Source organism: Symsagittifera roscoffensis, unplaced genomic scaffold, assembly GCF_963678635.1.
Source record: "Symsagittifera roscoffensis unplaced genomic scaffold, txSymRosc1.1 SCAFFOLD_196, whole genome shotgun sequence".
NCBI lineage: Eukaryota > Metazoa > Xenacoelomorpha > Acoela > Convolutidae > Symsagittifera > Symsagittifera roscoffensis.
Genome location: NW_026970922.1, coordinates 13,451 through 30,307, shown reverse-complemented (window position 1 = coordinate 30,307; position 16,857 = coordinate 13,451). Strand labels below are relative to the sequence as shown.

Here is a 16,857-nt window from a genome sequence, read left to right as displayed (position 1 = left end):
TGACCATTAAAAAGAGAAAGGTTTGCTTTTCGAGTTCATTCGGAACAGTGCAAAACGCACTCAAACTATGCTTGCCTTCAGTGGCGGTTTCAGAATTTTCTCGAAGGGGGCGGATAAAACTTTCGAACGTTTTGTCAACTTTTTTAAGTCGACCAAATTGATTTTCCTAGCTTTCCCAATGCACAAAAAAACTCTGTTTTATCCAAAAGTTTTTGCATCTCGGGCGATCTTTGAAAAAAAAAACTGGGCAAAAAGACGTTGCCCCTAAATCCGCCCCTATATATATATATATATATATATATATATATATATATATATATATATATATATATATATATATATATATAAACAAAAAAAAACAGTTATGAGACGTTTACGTAAGGGTGCGTGCTCCGCCATTAATGTTTACAGTATGTATCGGTAGTATTTTTTTCTCCGATTCTGAGATACAGGAATCTAGCGGCTATTTTATATCTCTCGTACTTCTGGCATAAAGAATCCACCACTCAATTAAGTTTCGATTTATTAAACCTGCCTCAAATGAATGAACGACTCACCTCTCATTATATCAGCTCAAAGCCTCACTTGCAAATAAGCACAAAGTCTCACCTGTATTCAAATCATTTATCATAAACTAATCACATCAAACATTTTTTCAAAAACAACTGCCTTAATGAATAGTTAAAAAAAATTGCGACTGAATGAGTCAATTGGTTGCATTTGAAATCAGATGTCCAATTAAACAAAGAGGCGATAAACTCACAATTTTACCAATCGCTACTAGGTAAGTCATCCGCTAATTTGGCTAATGGGGATAATGAACGCGGGATTGTTTGCTCTCTTAACGCACTCGCGCATTAATGAGTTTCAAATTAAATTGTAGAAAATCATTTGGTCTTTCTATAACGACATCAAACGCTAAAAACAGCCTATTGTAGTTTTCATTAGCGTGCGGACGGACGAATTGAATAAAAACTTGGAAAAAAAAATATATGAAATTAATTCTGTTTTTTTTTTAAATAAATCTTTATGTCAATTTTCCAATCAGAAAAAAAAGTTTTTTGGATCTACTTAACAATTACCCCCCCCCCTTTTTTTTAAGAAAGGGGAGCAATTGTTAAGTAGATTAGTATAACGCATTTTCGACCAATCAGATTGCAGCAAGATTAGAAGTCTCAATACAAAACTCTAGCGCTAATTTACTGCTTTTATTAATAGGGGTGGCAATTCTGAAGTAGGTACCAAAGGGAGGGCAATTTTTAAGTAGATCCAAGTTTTTTAATTGACTTAAAGTGTGGCCGGGAAGTTTACGGTTTAAGGCTTGGCACTGATTTACAAGCAGACTTATTTTCAATCAATTCTGGCCCATGTGAAAAAACTTAGGTTCATTTGAAAGCTAGACTAATATTTAGATCGAATTAAGCAATTTTTTGAAGCTGAATAAAAGTTATTAGAAAAAAAACAGGCGCGGCAGCGCGGGTTTTCATTTGAAAAATATCAATTCGCAACATGCTTTAAAACTGATTTTTTTTTGTTTTCTGCAAGTAAAACTTCGACTGACTTGAATTTGCCTTTTATGCCTTAAGCAGATTTGATAAAACTCTCTGCAATTTGAAACTCTGCAAACATTATTCGAAGTTGATAAAACGATTTGAACATTTTGTGAAAACTAGATTGACCGTTTATTGCCCAAAATAGGCAGCTAAAGTCGCATTTAGTATTAGATTTGTCAATCAGAAGAATAGCTGTCTTCTGGGTGTTAATAACACGCGCGTTGCTATCGTCAAATTCGCTCCATTGGCAAACTTAAAAATTGGCAAATTTTTAACTATTTTTTATTTGGATTTAGGGCGTCAATTTTTCTTTTCAAGAGGAACGGAAACATTTTCCAGAAGAACAGCTACATTTGGACTGTAACTAAACTTAACAAAACTAGGTTATTTTTTATTGTTCCGACTTTCGATACGAAAGTAACGGAATATTTGTGCTCGGGGTGGGTTTTTTTTTCTTCAGACAAACTTCGACTTCTTAACTAGCCATTTTTGACTGAATTTCTTTATATCATCCAAAAGGTATTGTTTTCCTGAGCTCAAATTTGAAAAGATATCTCACCTGTGATCATTTTTCGTAAAGTTATGGGAGTTTAAAGATTGCAATTTTGGCCAATTTGGGACAATTAACGCGCGATCTATTTCGCGCTATTAACGCGGAAGCGGAGAGTTAATCCGTCTTAGAAATCGCTCCAAATTGGTTGAAAGAAGCTTATTTGCCATAATTTATTTGTTACAAGGAGCGAAAACTATCCTTTTGTAGTTTATGTGGCGTGTGGGGGGATGATTTTCATAAAAAATTTTAAATTTTAGAGAAAAAAAAACTTTCTTTTAGTTATTTGGAGCTTACTAACCGAAAAGGCAAATTGCTATTTGATCGGATCGAAAAACTAATCCATTTGTTGAAGTCATAAACCCATGTGATCAGATTCTTGTCAATGAAAGACCTCTGGCTTAATTTTATTATACTTTTATGTTAACTGAGAAACTTTGTCACCAATTTTTACCTCTGTTTTAAAACTCGAGCAATGCTTGATTGAAAAAATATATATATACTCATCTAAAATTGATCAACAACACCAGTTTCAAATCGATCATCAAGATTCGAGTCCATAAAGGGCTTATAAACGTTCCGCTTTTTTGTTTTGCACAGTGGCAGCAAAGCGCTGATTTTTCCAACTTCCCCTGAACCATATCGAACATTTTTTGGGAAAAGAAAATATAGAAAAGCTACAAATTTTAGACAAAATCCAAAATCAAAATATGGAAAATATAGTCGTGCGATATACATACGACCCATTAGCTAGATTCAATTCAATTCGGAACGATTTTGATGAGCGGTATAATTCGCCACGCATAAATAACCCGCGTTATGCTTTCAGCCTTATGTATGAAATCTTCAAACTGGCCATTTTCAAACTCCCAGTACTTTCCAAAAAATGTCTTTGTACATTTGATTTCAGATAGTTGATATCTTCAACGGATTATAAAAGGTTTTGGGTCTTTTCATTTATTCCGCTCGAAAATCCAAAATTTAACAACTTGAAACGAAACTCTTTTGCTTCAAACTGATTGGTTAGAATTAGCCAATGAAATTTTAGTACTATCCCAAGTTTTTTTTCAGAATTGGCATTATACATGGAATCTACGTGTTTCAAAATCGGCATTATACATGGAATCTACATGTTTCAGAATTGGCATTATACATGGAATCTACGTGTTACCAAGCAAGTATGCTATGCTACAGTTGGCAGAAGAAAAAAATGATCGCATTAACCAAATCAACTAGCGCTACCAGTTTTCAGCATTTAAACCTTGAATATTACAAAATTGCATTTTAAGAAATTTGGGCGGAAGAAGTAAGAAGATCTAAGCTTTTAGTTAAAAACTTTCATTTAAATCGCAGAAAATTGACTGATTAAAAACCATCCCAAGCATTAATATTCAATTTTTTTTTGAAAATTGGAACAAATAGTGTTTTTTGTATTCAGGTGATCTCGTATAAATCTGGTATAAATATTTGTTCGATTTTTCTTTCATGAAAAGCGGGCTAATATGGACAAGGCTCCTCTTGCTAGTCTAATTGTTTAGATTTAATTTAATTCACAGCAGTCAGCGGGAAATTTTTATCGGAAAGCATCCGTTTCACGTTTGAAATAAACAATAGACGCTAAGATATTGAAACTAAACACTGTCTGGAAAATAAATTCAATAAAGGTCATTCACAAAATAAATACATATATATATATTTTTTTTTTCAAAAGCAACCATTCCCTAAAAGACCCAAAATCAAACACGACTGCTAGTATCAGGGCAAAGCACTTAATGTTCCGCTTACTTTTTAAGGTCAATGAAGCAGTATCAACATGACAAAAAATTGACAGTAATCCAAAAAATTTAAATTTATTTCTTTAACTTGAGATTTTTGTGAAAATTATCTCCCCACAAGCCATATGAAACACAAACTAATAAATTTCACTTCTATTCACAAATCAATTATGGCACATAAGCTTCCTTCAACCAATTCAGAACAATTTGGAACAATTTCGACGGATTAAATCTCCTCTTATGCGTTAATAGCGCGAAAATATATCGCGCGGTAATTGTCCAAAATACGCCAAATGGCAAAACTTAGACCCTTTAACTCTACGAAAAATGATCACAGGTAAATTATCTTTTCAAATATAAGCTCAAGACAACAAAACGTTTTGAATGGTTAAAAATTGCGTCAAAAATGGCTAGTTAAAAAATTGAAAATTGTCTGAAAAAAAACACCCCGAGCACAAATATTCCGTTACTTTCGTATCGATAATCGGAACAATTTTTGTCTTTTTGAAAAGCGATTGCTTCATGGGCACTGTCCTGCAAAAAAGCATATCATCGAAATATCATTTGAGAATCAGATTCAAATGTCTAACGATGAATCTAATGTTTTTTTTTCAGCAAAGTTTCCAAATACTACTGAACTTTTTATGCAGGAAGTTTATAGATAAAGTAACATCGTTGCTCGTATCAGGGCAATACCCTGAATGTTTAGACTGCATTTTAAGGTGTATGAAGCAGTCTTTGCCTAAAACAATTGATGATTGTTTCAAAAAATATATATGAAAAAATTTTAGAAAAATTTGGGTATTTTTTGTCATCCCCCACACGCCAATTGAAATACAAAGTGTCTGATTGAGCTCCCAGTAACGTAGCCTTTATAAAAAAACAGCCTGCTGCAACCAATTTGGAAAGATTTCTAAGACGGGATTAAATAGCCGCTTACGCGTTGATAGCGCGAAATGTATCGCTCGTTAATTGTCAGAAATTGTCCAAATTGGCGAGGTTTAAGCCCCCATAACTTACGGAAAAATGGTCACAGCGAAATATATTTCCAAATAGTCTAGGGACAAAATTGGCCAGTTAAAAGGTCGAAATTTGTCTGAAGAAAAAAAACCACACCGCGCTCAAATGTTCCGTCACTTTCTTCGAAAATCAGAACAATAATCTCGTATAAACCTTGTACCAAGTCAGGAGCGAATCTAGTATTTTCTCGAGGGGGGGGGGGGGCAGATATTCAAAAAAGCACTTTTGTGCACCGCAGGCAAACTTTTAAAAAACAGGCCAAAAAGGCTTTTTTAGGTTCTTTTTGGAAAATTTTGACCCAAAAGTTTGCGTTTTTTTTCGACGCGCGCTCCCCCTCAAAATTAGTATATATTGGCGCCCAAGGCGTTTTCGAAAATTTTTTGGGTTCCGTCATCAAAAATGGATATCTCAAAAGGGGGATTAAAGTGTGAATATTGTTTAAGATTCTTACAAGATAAATGTAAGATTAAGAATTATACTAAGACCCGTACTTTTCCAGTAAAAACGTCACCAGTATTTTTCAAATTTTATTGTGATTGGTTGCTTACCCTGGCACACAAGCCATAGTGCTACTGCCCTGGTATGTGACTGTGGTGTATACGAATAAGTATGGCGCGGAGTAAACTATGGCCACTGTCCAAATGGCCACTATGATCTTGTAGATGCTCTTCTCTGACAGTCGTGGTTGCAGGGGCGTCAGGATGACCCGGTGTCTCTCGTAGCAGATGGCCAAATGGGTCCCAATAGAAGCAGCTGTAAATTAAAAAAAATGAATTCGTTTTAAAGGGAAATCTTGAAAGAACGCCAAAAATGCCAGTTAGCTACCAATCAGGCTGAACATGAAAGCCGTTCATTATCAAGAGGCAACTCGGCCCCATTTTGACCAAAACTAGCTAGAACTTTTTCTATAAAGTTTCTACAGTTTCTTACAAAATTTGGGTCTAAGGCTAATACAATCAATTCAACTGCCCCACCTCAATCCATTGCAAAGTGCGGGAACTTCGATACAATTTTTGCATATGCTTTATATTTGAGTCAGTCATTCATAGGGGACGACGTTCTGTACAAACTGCCACTGGGGTGAATAGCTAAAGAGATCCTTCAACTCGTATAAAATCTAAAGACCTTAGTGATTTCTTCAACGACCTCCTTTTATTGTCATGCTATCAAACATTTGGATGAAGAGGTTTTTTATAATCTGAGCAGATTCTGTGGAAAATTATTCCAGCGGAATATTATTCCAGCGGAATAATATTCCTGTGGAAAATTATTCCAGTAATCTTCAGAGCGGAGGATTTAGAATTGCGCCCCTTGACCACCCAAGGGGACCCATTTAATACATCCATTTTTAATCGCCAATATACATTAACTTTGATAGACAAGCATGCTCAGCAATAAAAAAAATGAACATTTCAAGGTTTTTTTCAAAAGTTTGCCTGCAGCGCATAAATAGTCTTTATAATGTCCTGATGAAGCTCCAAAAATTAATTAGTTCGACTTAGAAAAAAGAACAGCCGCATAAAACATCCTCAAGAATATCCCAGAACAAACTTTCTTTTTTCATCAACCTCATGTAGTCAGCAACTATATTTCATACACGTCTTAAGCTTGTTTTAAATGAAAATGATTGTCGTCCAGAGTTAGAACAAACAGCTAAACAATGAAATAGATCGATTTTTCTTTATGCTAAAAATTTTTTTAGAAGTTTTGTTGCAGCTCAAACTACGACTAATACAGCTTTTAGTATGATGTTTCACACAGCCTTATTGTTCCGACTTTCGATACGAAAGTAATGGAATATTTGTGCTCGGGTGGGTTTTTTTTCTTCAGACATTATTCGACTTTTTAACTAGCCATTTTTGACGGAATTTTTTAACAGTCATTCAAAATGTGTTTTTCTCCTGAGAATTATTTTGGAAGAAAATTTCACCTGGGATCATTTTTCGTTAAATTATGGGGGTTTAAATGTTACGAGTTTGGCCAATTTGCGACAATTAAAACGCGATAAACTTCGCGCTATTAACGCAGAAGCGCAGACTTAATCCGCCTTAGAAATCGCTCCAAATTGTTTGAAGGAAGCTCAATTTCCCTAATTAATTTGTTAGTAGGAGCGAAATCTATCACTTTGTTCTTCATATGGCGTGTGGGGTAATAATTTTGTCAAAAATCTCAAATTCTTGTAAAAATTTATTTTTAATTTTATACGTTTAATTTTTCTATGTTATTACTGCTCCATAGACCTTAAAAGGCAGTCGGACAGTTCTTGGCGTCGCCTTGATACGAGCAGTTTTGTTAATGTTTGGCGATGGTTTGATTACGAAAAAACGTCATTAGCTGAAAGTAAAATTAATTGGGTAGTAGTATTCTACAAGCCAAAAGTGGTTTGTATAGACGGAACGCATTCTCTATTTAATCGTTTTCTCTAGAAGCAGATGTTTATCTTAATGAATTTTATACAGAGATGCTTTCATATTGTTTACCGATAAATGTTAACGGATAGAAGAAAAGTGAAACCGTTTAAAAATTTTGTTGAGTTGACATAGAAGACTGACAAATCAGAGAGTCCAGCAACAAATTAAAAACACTCCTCTGAAATTTACATTTACTGCATAGACATAATAGTTTGTTTTTGAACACATTGTCAAAATATAAATTTGAGTTTCGTAGCAAAATATAAATTTGCGTTTTTCAACAAAATAATAATTGTGAATTTTTTCAGTGAAGTATCAATTTGAGTTTTTTTCAACAGATGCCAACAAGGATACTTCTAATGAGGCAGTGATTTCTTGCGCAAACCCCTCTGAGCTACCAAAAAATAGTTGTTTCGACCCTTTTATTCGTCTGTTTTGTTATCCTGTAACGTGCAAGTTTTAGACAAAAAGAAATCTGATTAGTAGAATGGAATGGGAACTTGGAAAAAACCTCAATAGGTTTGTGACTTTAAATGATAGAGGCATTTTTATGATGTAGCATTTTAAAGGCTTGTTTAACCGACTACGTCACGAAGCGACTGGAAGGCACTATGACGAGAAGGTTCCGGTTTTTCAGCCGAATTTTAATACCTCAAAAATAACCAAGAGGGTTAAGAAAAGGGTAAAGCCCTTCAGTCGTTATTCGGTTTCAAAACCCTTCAGTTGTTATTTTATCAAAACTCGAGCTTTTTTAGAGTCTTCTTGGCAAAATTACTCAAAATACACGACATCAATTGTGTTCCTTGAAAAACTTAGAGCCAGATTATTTCACCTCACTTGTAAATCAAAGTTATTATAATTATTTTCTTTTTCAATTTGATGTCAAGGCATTAATTTGAAGAAATTGTTTTTGACATGATGCAAAAACAACCTAATGGAAAACTGGCAAAAAAACAGAAGTTTTCATTTATCACGCGTTTTGTTTTTTTTTCTTTATTGTTCCGACTTTCGATACGAAAGTAACGGAATATTTGTGCTCGGGGTGGGTTTTTTTTCTTCAGACAAATTTCGACTTTTTAACTAGCTATTTTTGACGGAATTTTTATATATCATTGGAAAGGTATTGTTGTCTTGAGCTCAAATTTGAAAAGATATTTTACCTGTGACCATTTTTTGTAAAATTACGGGGGTTTAAAGATTGCCATTTTGGCCAATTTGGGACAATTAATGCGCGAAATATTTTGCGCTATTAACGCGTAAGCGGAGAGTTAATCCCTCTTAGAAATCAGTTCAATTTGTTTGAAAGAAGCTTATTTGCCCAATTTGATTTGTTACAAGGAGCAAATTCTATCCTTTTGCACTTTATATGGCGTGTGGGTTGATGATTTTTATTTAAAAAATTTCATTACGAGGCCAAACTGTGCATTCTCTGCATTGTATGCGGAATCCGCAACAGGCCAAAATCAGATTTGTTCCGGAATCCGCAATATTGCTGTTTTTCTTTGATCTTCTATGCTATTTTGGATTCCACAAACAAATACCTAAATCATTGTACCGCTCAAAATCGCTCGAAAAATAGGCGAAATTGCGGAATCCGCAACTGTATTTGCGGAATCCAGAACAGTATGTGAAATCCACAAACAAATGATAAAACGTTTGTATCTTTAAATTGATTTGTTGCAGAATCCGCAACTGTAAGTGGAATCCACAAATTGTAAGTTGAATCCGCAAATTGTAAGTGGAATCCGCATTTTGTTTAAGGATTCCCTTTACATATATTTGTATGTGTAGTAGCCTTTAAAATTATATCTTTTAAGTGCATGATTTGATATCACTAGAATAAAAATTTACTAGAATAGAAATTTACTAGATAAGATTAGTGTTAAGGATTAATGAAATCCCAATTACTGACCAGTATTTGGGATCGATGAAATCCCAAATACTGAACTAATTCGACAATTTGCTTTGCGTTGGGTTTCTAATCACTCTCAACCTAATGACTCCAAATAATGGATATATGCTATATTTATTCCACATTATTCCAGTTTTTGGGATTCCATCAATCCCAAATACTGACCAGTATTTGGGATCGATAGAATCGCAAATACTGAACTAATTTGACGATTTGCTATGCGTTGGGTTTCTAATCATTCTCAACCTAATGACTCCAAATAATGGATATAATCCATATTTATTCCACATTATTCCAGTTTTAGGGATTTCATCAATCATAAATACTGACCAGTATTTGGGATCGATTGAATCCCAAATACTGACCTAATTTGGCGATATGCTGTGTGTTGTGTTTTCATACACTCTCAACCCAATGACTACAATTACTGCATTTATTCGGCGTTGTGCTTCCAAAATCGGTATTTGGGATTGACGCAATCCCAAATAGTGACTTAATTTGTCGATATGCTGTGTGTTCTATACACTCTCAACTCAATGAGTCCAAATATTGAAATTGTTCAGAGTTGTGTTTCCAAATACTAAAAGATGAAATCCACCGATTTAGGTAACCAATGTTTTAAGACTTGTTCGTGGATTCCGCTGGCAATGGTTAGGTCTTTGCTTTCGAATTCCTCCTTGCTAGAGATAAGAGTTCCAGCTCAGCTTTTAATTGCTCATATGTAAGTTCAGTATTGAACAAAATTCAGAATCCACTTACAGTTTGCGGAATCCACTTACATTTGCAGATTCCACTTACATTTTGCGGAACCCACTTACAGTTGCGGAATCCAGATCAACTAGCTATATTTGCTTGTTGCGGAGTCCGCGACAAAACAAATGTGCCGACAAAATTTACGTTACAGGTATATGTATGCGAAATCCACTAAAATTTTGTTTGTGCAATCCACTTATATTTTCGAACATATTTTAAGACTTGTCTCTGGAATCCAGGAACATAGAGACACAAAATTGTGCTCCTATCCAGTGCACAATTTGGCCTCGTAATAATCAAGTTTTAGAAAAAATAAATTTTCATTTTGTTTTATTTCATTTAATTTTTAAATGTTATTACTGCTCCATAAACCTTAAAAGGCAGTCTGAACATTCAGTGCTTTGCCCTGATACGAGCAGTCTTGTTTAGGATTTATTTGTGGCATTTGAGTTGGATCAAAATAAAACTCAAAGTAAAGCAAGACTGTTCGTATCAGGGCGAAGCCCTGAATGTTCCGACTGCCTTTTAAGGTTTCTGGAGCAGTAATAACATTAAAAAGCTAAATGAAATAAACAAAATGAAAATTTTTTTCTTCTAAAATTTGAAATTGTTTATGAAAATCATCCCCCCACACGCCATGTAAAGTACAAAAGGATAGATTCCGCTCCTTGTAACAAATCTATTATGGCAAACAAGCTTCTTTCAACCAATTTGGAACGATTTCTAATACGGATTAAATCTCGCTTACGCGTTAATAGGCGAAATATATCGCGCGTTAACTGTCCCAAATTGTCCGAAATATCAACCTTTAAACCCCCATAACTTTACAAAAACGATCACAGGTGAAATATCCTTTCAAATTTAAGCTCAGGAGAACAATAGCTTTCGATTGATAAAAATACTCCGTCAAAAATGGCTAGTTAAAAAGTCGAAATTTGTCTGAAGAAAAAAAACCCACCCCGAGCACAAATATTCCGTTACTTTCGTTACGAAGTCGGAACAAAAACAAAAAGTTCGCGAACAACTACGTGATCGGGTGATTAAAAAAGATAATCACACCAGGTTTTTGACGAGCTTCAATTTACGCGCTTCACTGAAGTTTACCTTACAAAATTTGGGATATTTGTAAAGACTTTAAAACCCCATCCCCCACCAGATGATGTCATAAACCCCCCACCCCTATCCTTAATTGAAAGTTTTACGTCGAGTCGCTCATACCTAGAAGCTAAGCTAAACTTAGGTCATTTTTGAGGAACTTTAAGAATGCATAATTTAAGCAAAAATTTGCATAATCGAGACTTAAGTATTCAACTTTGTTATCCTCAAGGAAATTTGATTGCACCAATCAATTATGTCAAAAGACCACTGTTAATAAATTGTCTCCCCATTTGATAATTGATTTTACGACTGGACACCACAAATTCTTTCAACTGTTAACTTCATAAAGTTCAATCTCATCAAATTTGCTCAAAAAGCGGTAATTAGAGAAAGGAAAGTTTAATTATATACCTTCCGGGAAAGATTATAGAAAAGGAGGGACAAAATCAGAGATTAAATACATCATTACCGCTTATTAAGTGATTTAAATTTAGCGTGAGTAACCAACTCTGCTCTGTGACGCAAATCAGGATGACAGACACAACAACCTATGCCCTCATTAAAACTTACCAGCTAAACCAAACTGCTCGTATCAGGGCGGCATAACCCTGCTAGTTCTGACCTGCGACAAACCAGTAGCAGAAGATTTATTCTCTCAGGGATTCGATCCCCTGACCACTTAAGAGCTCTTTCATTTTGGCACTTCTTTACGAAATCTTTTTTTTTGGTCAACCGGTTCAAAAACATTTTCTAAGGAACCATATGGGAGCGCGCGCATCAAAACCTGTAATTTTTAGCTAAAACAATCCAAAACAGGCACAAAGTTAAGCGAAGGAGGGTATTTTAGAGAGTATTGTAAAACCTCGCTTATAGTGTTAATATTGGGGGAAAAGGTCAACAAAGGTCTCATCTTCGAGAAAATCTTGGATCCGTGCCTGGCCTCGAATGAATCATCTACACTCGTTTTTTATTTAAAATTGTTTTAAAAAATTCCGAAAAATAATAACCTTTTCAAATTATATCTTTTCAGAAAAAATCTCTTTTGATTGCTCCGGCAAAATGAACCACAAAAAATATATACTTTTTGCGCCTTTTAACAAAATAATGCGCCGCCTACGATACGCTTTCGAAATAAACTGGAATAATTACTCGCAAATATCATCCTAAACATGTCAAAAAATCTTTTACGCAGTGACTGATATTATAAGTCGTCAAAAATGACAAATTTGACTGAGTGGGGATAATTAAAGCGCGCTATAACTCCAAAAGCTCTAGTCTCCTAAAGAGTTATTGGCTTATTTAATAATTCACTTTAGAAATAAAACTAAATTGAATTGAGGCAAGCTAATTGATTCATTCAGTTTCACTCTTTGTGGAATTTTTTTTGCAGACAAGTTTCAAGTTTTTAACAAGCCAATTTTAAATTTTTGATATCTTCTAAACAATTAATTTTTGAAAACATTAACCTTGATAAAACTGGATCAGCAGGTATAGTTTTTATTCTGCTGGAAATCTTAAATTTATTTCCCATTTCGAAACTAAAAATTATTCACGTTTTTTTGTGCCATTTCCACGTTCGCATTTGGAGAGTGCTATTTACGTCATTTTCAGCAGATGAATTTTAACTGAACTCAAAAAGTGCATATATACCTAAGTGAATTCATATGCATCAATATGTGTGAAAGCACATCCGTAGTTGTTAGAGCATTTTAATGCTTTTCCTGAAAACAAAAACAAAAAAATCAACAAGACCCATATAATAGTAGTTCACTACGTTCATTACTGTTAAAAATAACCTTATTCGTTATCAAAGTAAATCAATTGTTTCATACAATCTTTTGGAGACTACCATCTTCCTACATTTTGTTGGGCAACGTAAGATTGCATGTTGATATAGTTTTGTCAGTAAATGACTCATTAGTTTTGGCGTAATTATTGGTTGACTGAAAAAGTCACAAGCCATAAAATTTTCGGGTAAAATTTTTGGGCCCAGCCATTTTTTCAAGCAGAAGTTGCACCATTTTAATTATACCAAGAAATTAAGTAAGTTTTTTGTCTATATTCATGCCAATTTGAGAAAAAATTACGTTTTAAATTTCAAGTTTAGTGCATTTTCTCCTGATAACTTAGAGCAACACTGTACATTGCTGAACGTTAATTACTTCCCTTTGTACTTTATCTTTTTTTGATTTTTCCAAAAATTTAACCAATCGTTAATTTTCTGTAAAAATTGATTTGCTTTTTAAACAACTGATGGTTAGTCAGAACATTCATGGTTTTACCCTGATTCTTCTTTAATTTAATTTGATAACTGTGGTAAAAATAATTTCTCATTTACAAAAGTCTAATTTCATTGCCTCATACTTTATATAGCGTGCGAAGGGAGGGTTTTTCTTTAAATTTGTTTTATTTATTTCAAAGGATTTATTTGATGGAGCCCGTCTTATTAAATGTTCCAATTTGAATAGAGGCATGCTATTTGGTATATTTAGTTCTTTGCTATAAGCAAAACATAGTACTATACATAGAGTGTGGAAAATGACTTTTGAACAAGTGTTTCTAGTGATCATAAAGATTCATTTTTATCAGTGTTTTAAGTGAACAAAACTCTTTAGAGCTTAAGAGGCAGTCGGAAAATGCAGGGCTCTTATAAAAACATCTTACTCTTATAAAAACATAACTTGTTTCTTCAACATTAAGGGGCAGTCGGAAGATTGACAGTTTAGACCCGATATGAACAGCTTTGATTATTTAGCCGTTTAAGTGGCATCGACCTATAAGAGGAACGCAATTAAATAACTGCGTTCAAAAAAGAAACGCATTTGTCAGAATGAGTAGTCTTCTTACTGCTGCAACTATTCAAAAACGTGAAGGAAAAAAGTCAACTTGCTTGCGTTCATACGCAGTGCATGGAAAGATCAGCATGTGAAATTTTTTGTATGAACAAACCTAGTTAATCTGCAGCGTCTGTTCAATCGGCATGAAAGTTTCTGTACATGCACGCTCAAAAATGAGCTGTGGAGTGAAAAACAAGCTTGAATACATAAATTTTTCGTTCACAAAAGTATTTTCGCAACTGTTTTTTCACGCGCTCGGGAAATTATTTCACTATCCTGTCGGCCTTCTGATAGTGAATTATTTCTCTTTGAGCGTGTAAAAACTTTAGCGAAAATACTACTTCATGACTGAAGTGATTTTTTGGTCAGATCAATTTTGACATTCTAAATAATAGTCAGACCATTCCTTCAAAAAGCACTGGCTTGATAGTGCAATCTTGAGACAACTCGAGCGTTCACTATTAAGCCAAACAGTTTCAAAATGCAAACAAGACTGCTCGTATCAGGGCGAAGCCCTGAATGTTCCGACTGCCTTTTAAGGTTTGTGGAGCAGTAATAACATAAAAAACTTGAACGAAATAAAATAGAATGAAATTTTTTTTTCTTCTAAAATTTGAAATTTTTTTATGAAATTCATCCCCCCATACGCTGTAAAGTACAAAAGGATAAATTTCGTTCCTTGTAACAAATCAATTATGGCAATTAAGCTTCTTTCACCCAATTTGGAACGATTTCTAAGACGGATTAACTCTCCGCTTACGCATTAATAGCGCGAAGTATATAGTGCGTTAACTGTCCCAAATTGGCCAAAATGGCAATCTTTAAACCCCCATAATTTTATGAAAAATGATCACAGGTGAAATATCTTTTCAAATTTAAGCTCAGGACAACAATACCTTTCGAATGATAAAAAAAAATTCCGTCAAAAATGGCTAGTTAAAAAGTCGAAATTTGTCTGAAAAAAAACCCACCCCGAGCACAAATATTCCGTTACTTTCGTATCGAAAGTCGGAACAATAAAGAAAAAAAAACAAAACGCGTGATAAATGAAAACTTCTGTTTTTTCGCCAGTTTTCCATTCGGTTGTTTTTGCATCATGTCACAAACAATTTCTTTAAATTAATGCCTTGACATCAAATTGAAAAAATAAATTAATTATAATAACTGTGATTTTCAAGTGAGGTGAAATAATCCGGCTCTAAGTTTTTCAAGGAACACAATTGATGTCGTGTATTTTGAGTAATTTTGCCAAGAAGACTCTAAAAAAGCTCGAGTTTTGATAAAATTCAATTTGCTTCATATATTCATCGAGGCCAGGTTTCAGCTACAAGACAGATCTATGAAATCTACAAGAAGAAAACTACACGCACAACGAAGGTGTTCAATAAACGAATTCAAGTAATTTATTCTTGCTTAATGAAGATTTAACATAATTTTGCATTAATTTACAGTGACATCGCTTAAACGGACACAAGCTGGTAGCAGCAATGATTTGATGGAAAAAAAAAGTTATCATATGGTCAATGCCAACTCAACCCGTAAAAAACGGGGATATTTTTGGTTGCAAAGATTTTTTTACATAGTTTTTATCCGCTGCAATGAGTAGAAAAAAGATTTTAATAATTATTGGCCATTTTCGCTGACTGAAAAAATTGCCCGCAACTTGTTATTAACAATAAAAGGAGGATTAATTGTACGTGAGACGGAGATGTGGTCATTGTGGGAGCATAATATTTCATCTAACATCCCATTGAAGCATTGCACTTCTTTTTTGGCCTGGCACTACTTTGACTCAATTTTACTACCTTGACCTTGATTTGATGATGACAAAAACATTTGAACCGAAAAAAGGTTCAATACCAAGTGATGGCGCAGCGCTGAACTGAGAAAGTAAATGTACCTACCAGCCGAAGTATAAACAAGCCGAAAATTTAGGTAATGTGAATGAAATTTGCTTGAATTTCGTGACTGTTACTTAATTTTTACGTAACTATTATATAACAATTGCGTTTTTTCGTCTGAATTATACTTCGGTTGGTTTATAATTCGGCTGGTTTATATACCACCTAAATTGATTTCCCATGAGCTTATCCTTGGCTAATAACAGCAATCAATTACCCAGAAATCAAATTTTATGACAGATTCATAGTAAACCTCTCTTTTTCTGCTAATCATAATTTGTTTGAAGGGTCTTGCAACGACTGAAACGCCCTTGCGGAAATGCCCTGAATGGAATTCTTGGGAAAAAGTATGAAAAATGAAAGAACTCTTTTTCAGATAAGGCGGCCCAATTGCCATTTCAAGAAACCTGAGTATTCTCAAGAAACCTTACTTGTGTATTCTCAGGATATCTATACTCTTGCATTTTCGTACATAATTTCATCTTTTTTAAAACATTATATCCCCAAAAATTGAACTAAAAACTGGTCACGTCACCCTTGCGCTACTTGAACACCAACCGGTTATTGTTGTCAAAATTTGGTTCAGCTTCTTTCCCGCCGACTCACAGTTCGCTTTCTTGACAATCTATCGCATGTAATTAGGCTTGAACAACTGAGAGGAGAGTTGGAAATGGGCTCTTAATTGAATGATTGGGAGTCACCATCATTTGAATCGTCACGCTGCCTTTTTATTGGCTATAGCCTATGCGTTCCCATTATTTTTTTGAATACCGCAATATACGCAAATGATCCTGTTGACGTTTTCAAAAAAAAAACACAGATGCAGTAGCGGATTTAGGAAGGCAGTAGCGGACGCCTCCCCCCTCCTCAGGGATTCGCGACCCCCTGACTACCAAAAAATTTCCTCCTTTGGTTCTAACTTAAGACCCTTGTTGTTGGCTGACTGTCCCTAACATTTTTCTAAAGGTGCTTTTGACGCCAGTATATCCTAATTTTGAAGGAGATTGCGCCGAAACATGCGAACGCAATTACACCAAAAAACGCGAA

The 16,857-nt window shown here is 34.4% G+C and overlaps 1 protein-coding gene across 2 annotated transcripts in view; it reads right to left on the bottom strand.

The window, feature by feature from the left end:
* LOC134856034 (substance-K receptor-like) overlaps positions 1-16,857 on the bottom strand; it is a gene marked incomplete at its 5' end in the record, with an annotated part of 50,689 nt that overhangs the window by 20,657 nt on the left and 13,175 nt on the right. For both annotated transcript variants that reach the window (XM_063872404.1, XM_063872405.1), the window contains 1 exon segment: positions 5,447-5,651. In XM_063872404.1, coding sequence (XP_063728474.1) covers positions 5,447-5,651 — 205 coding nt within the window.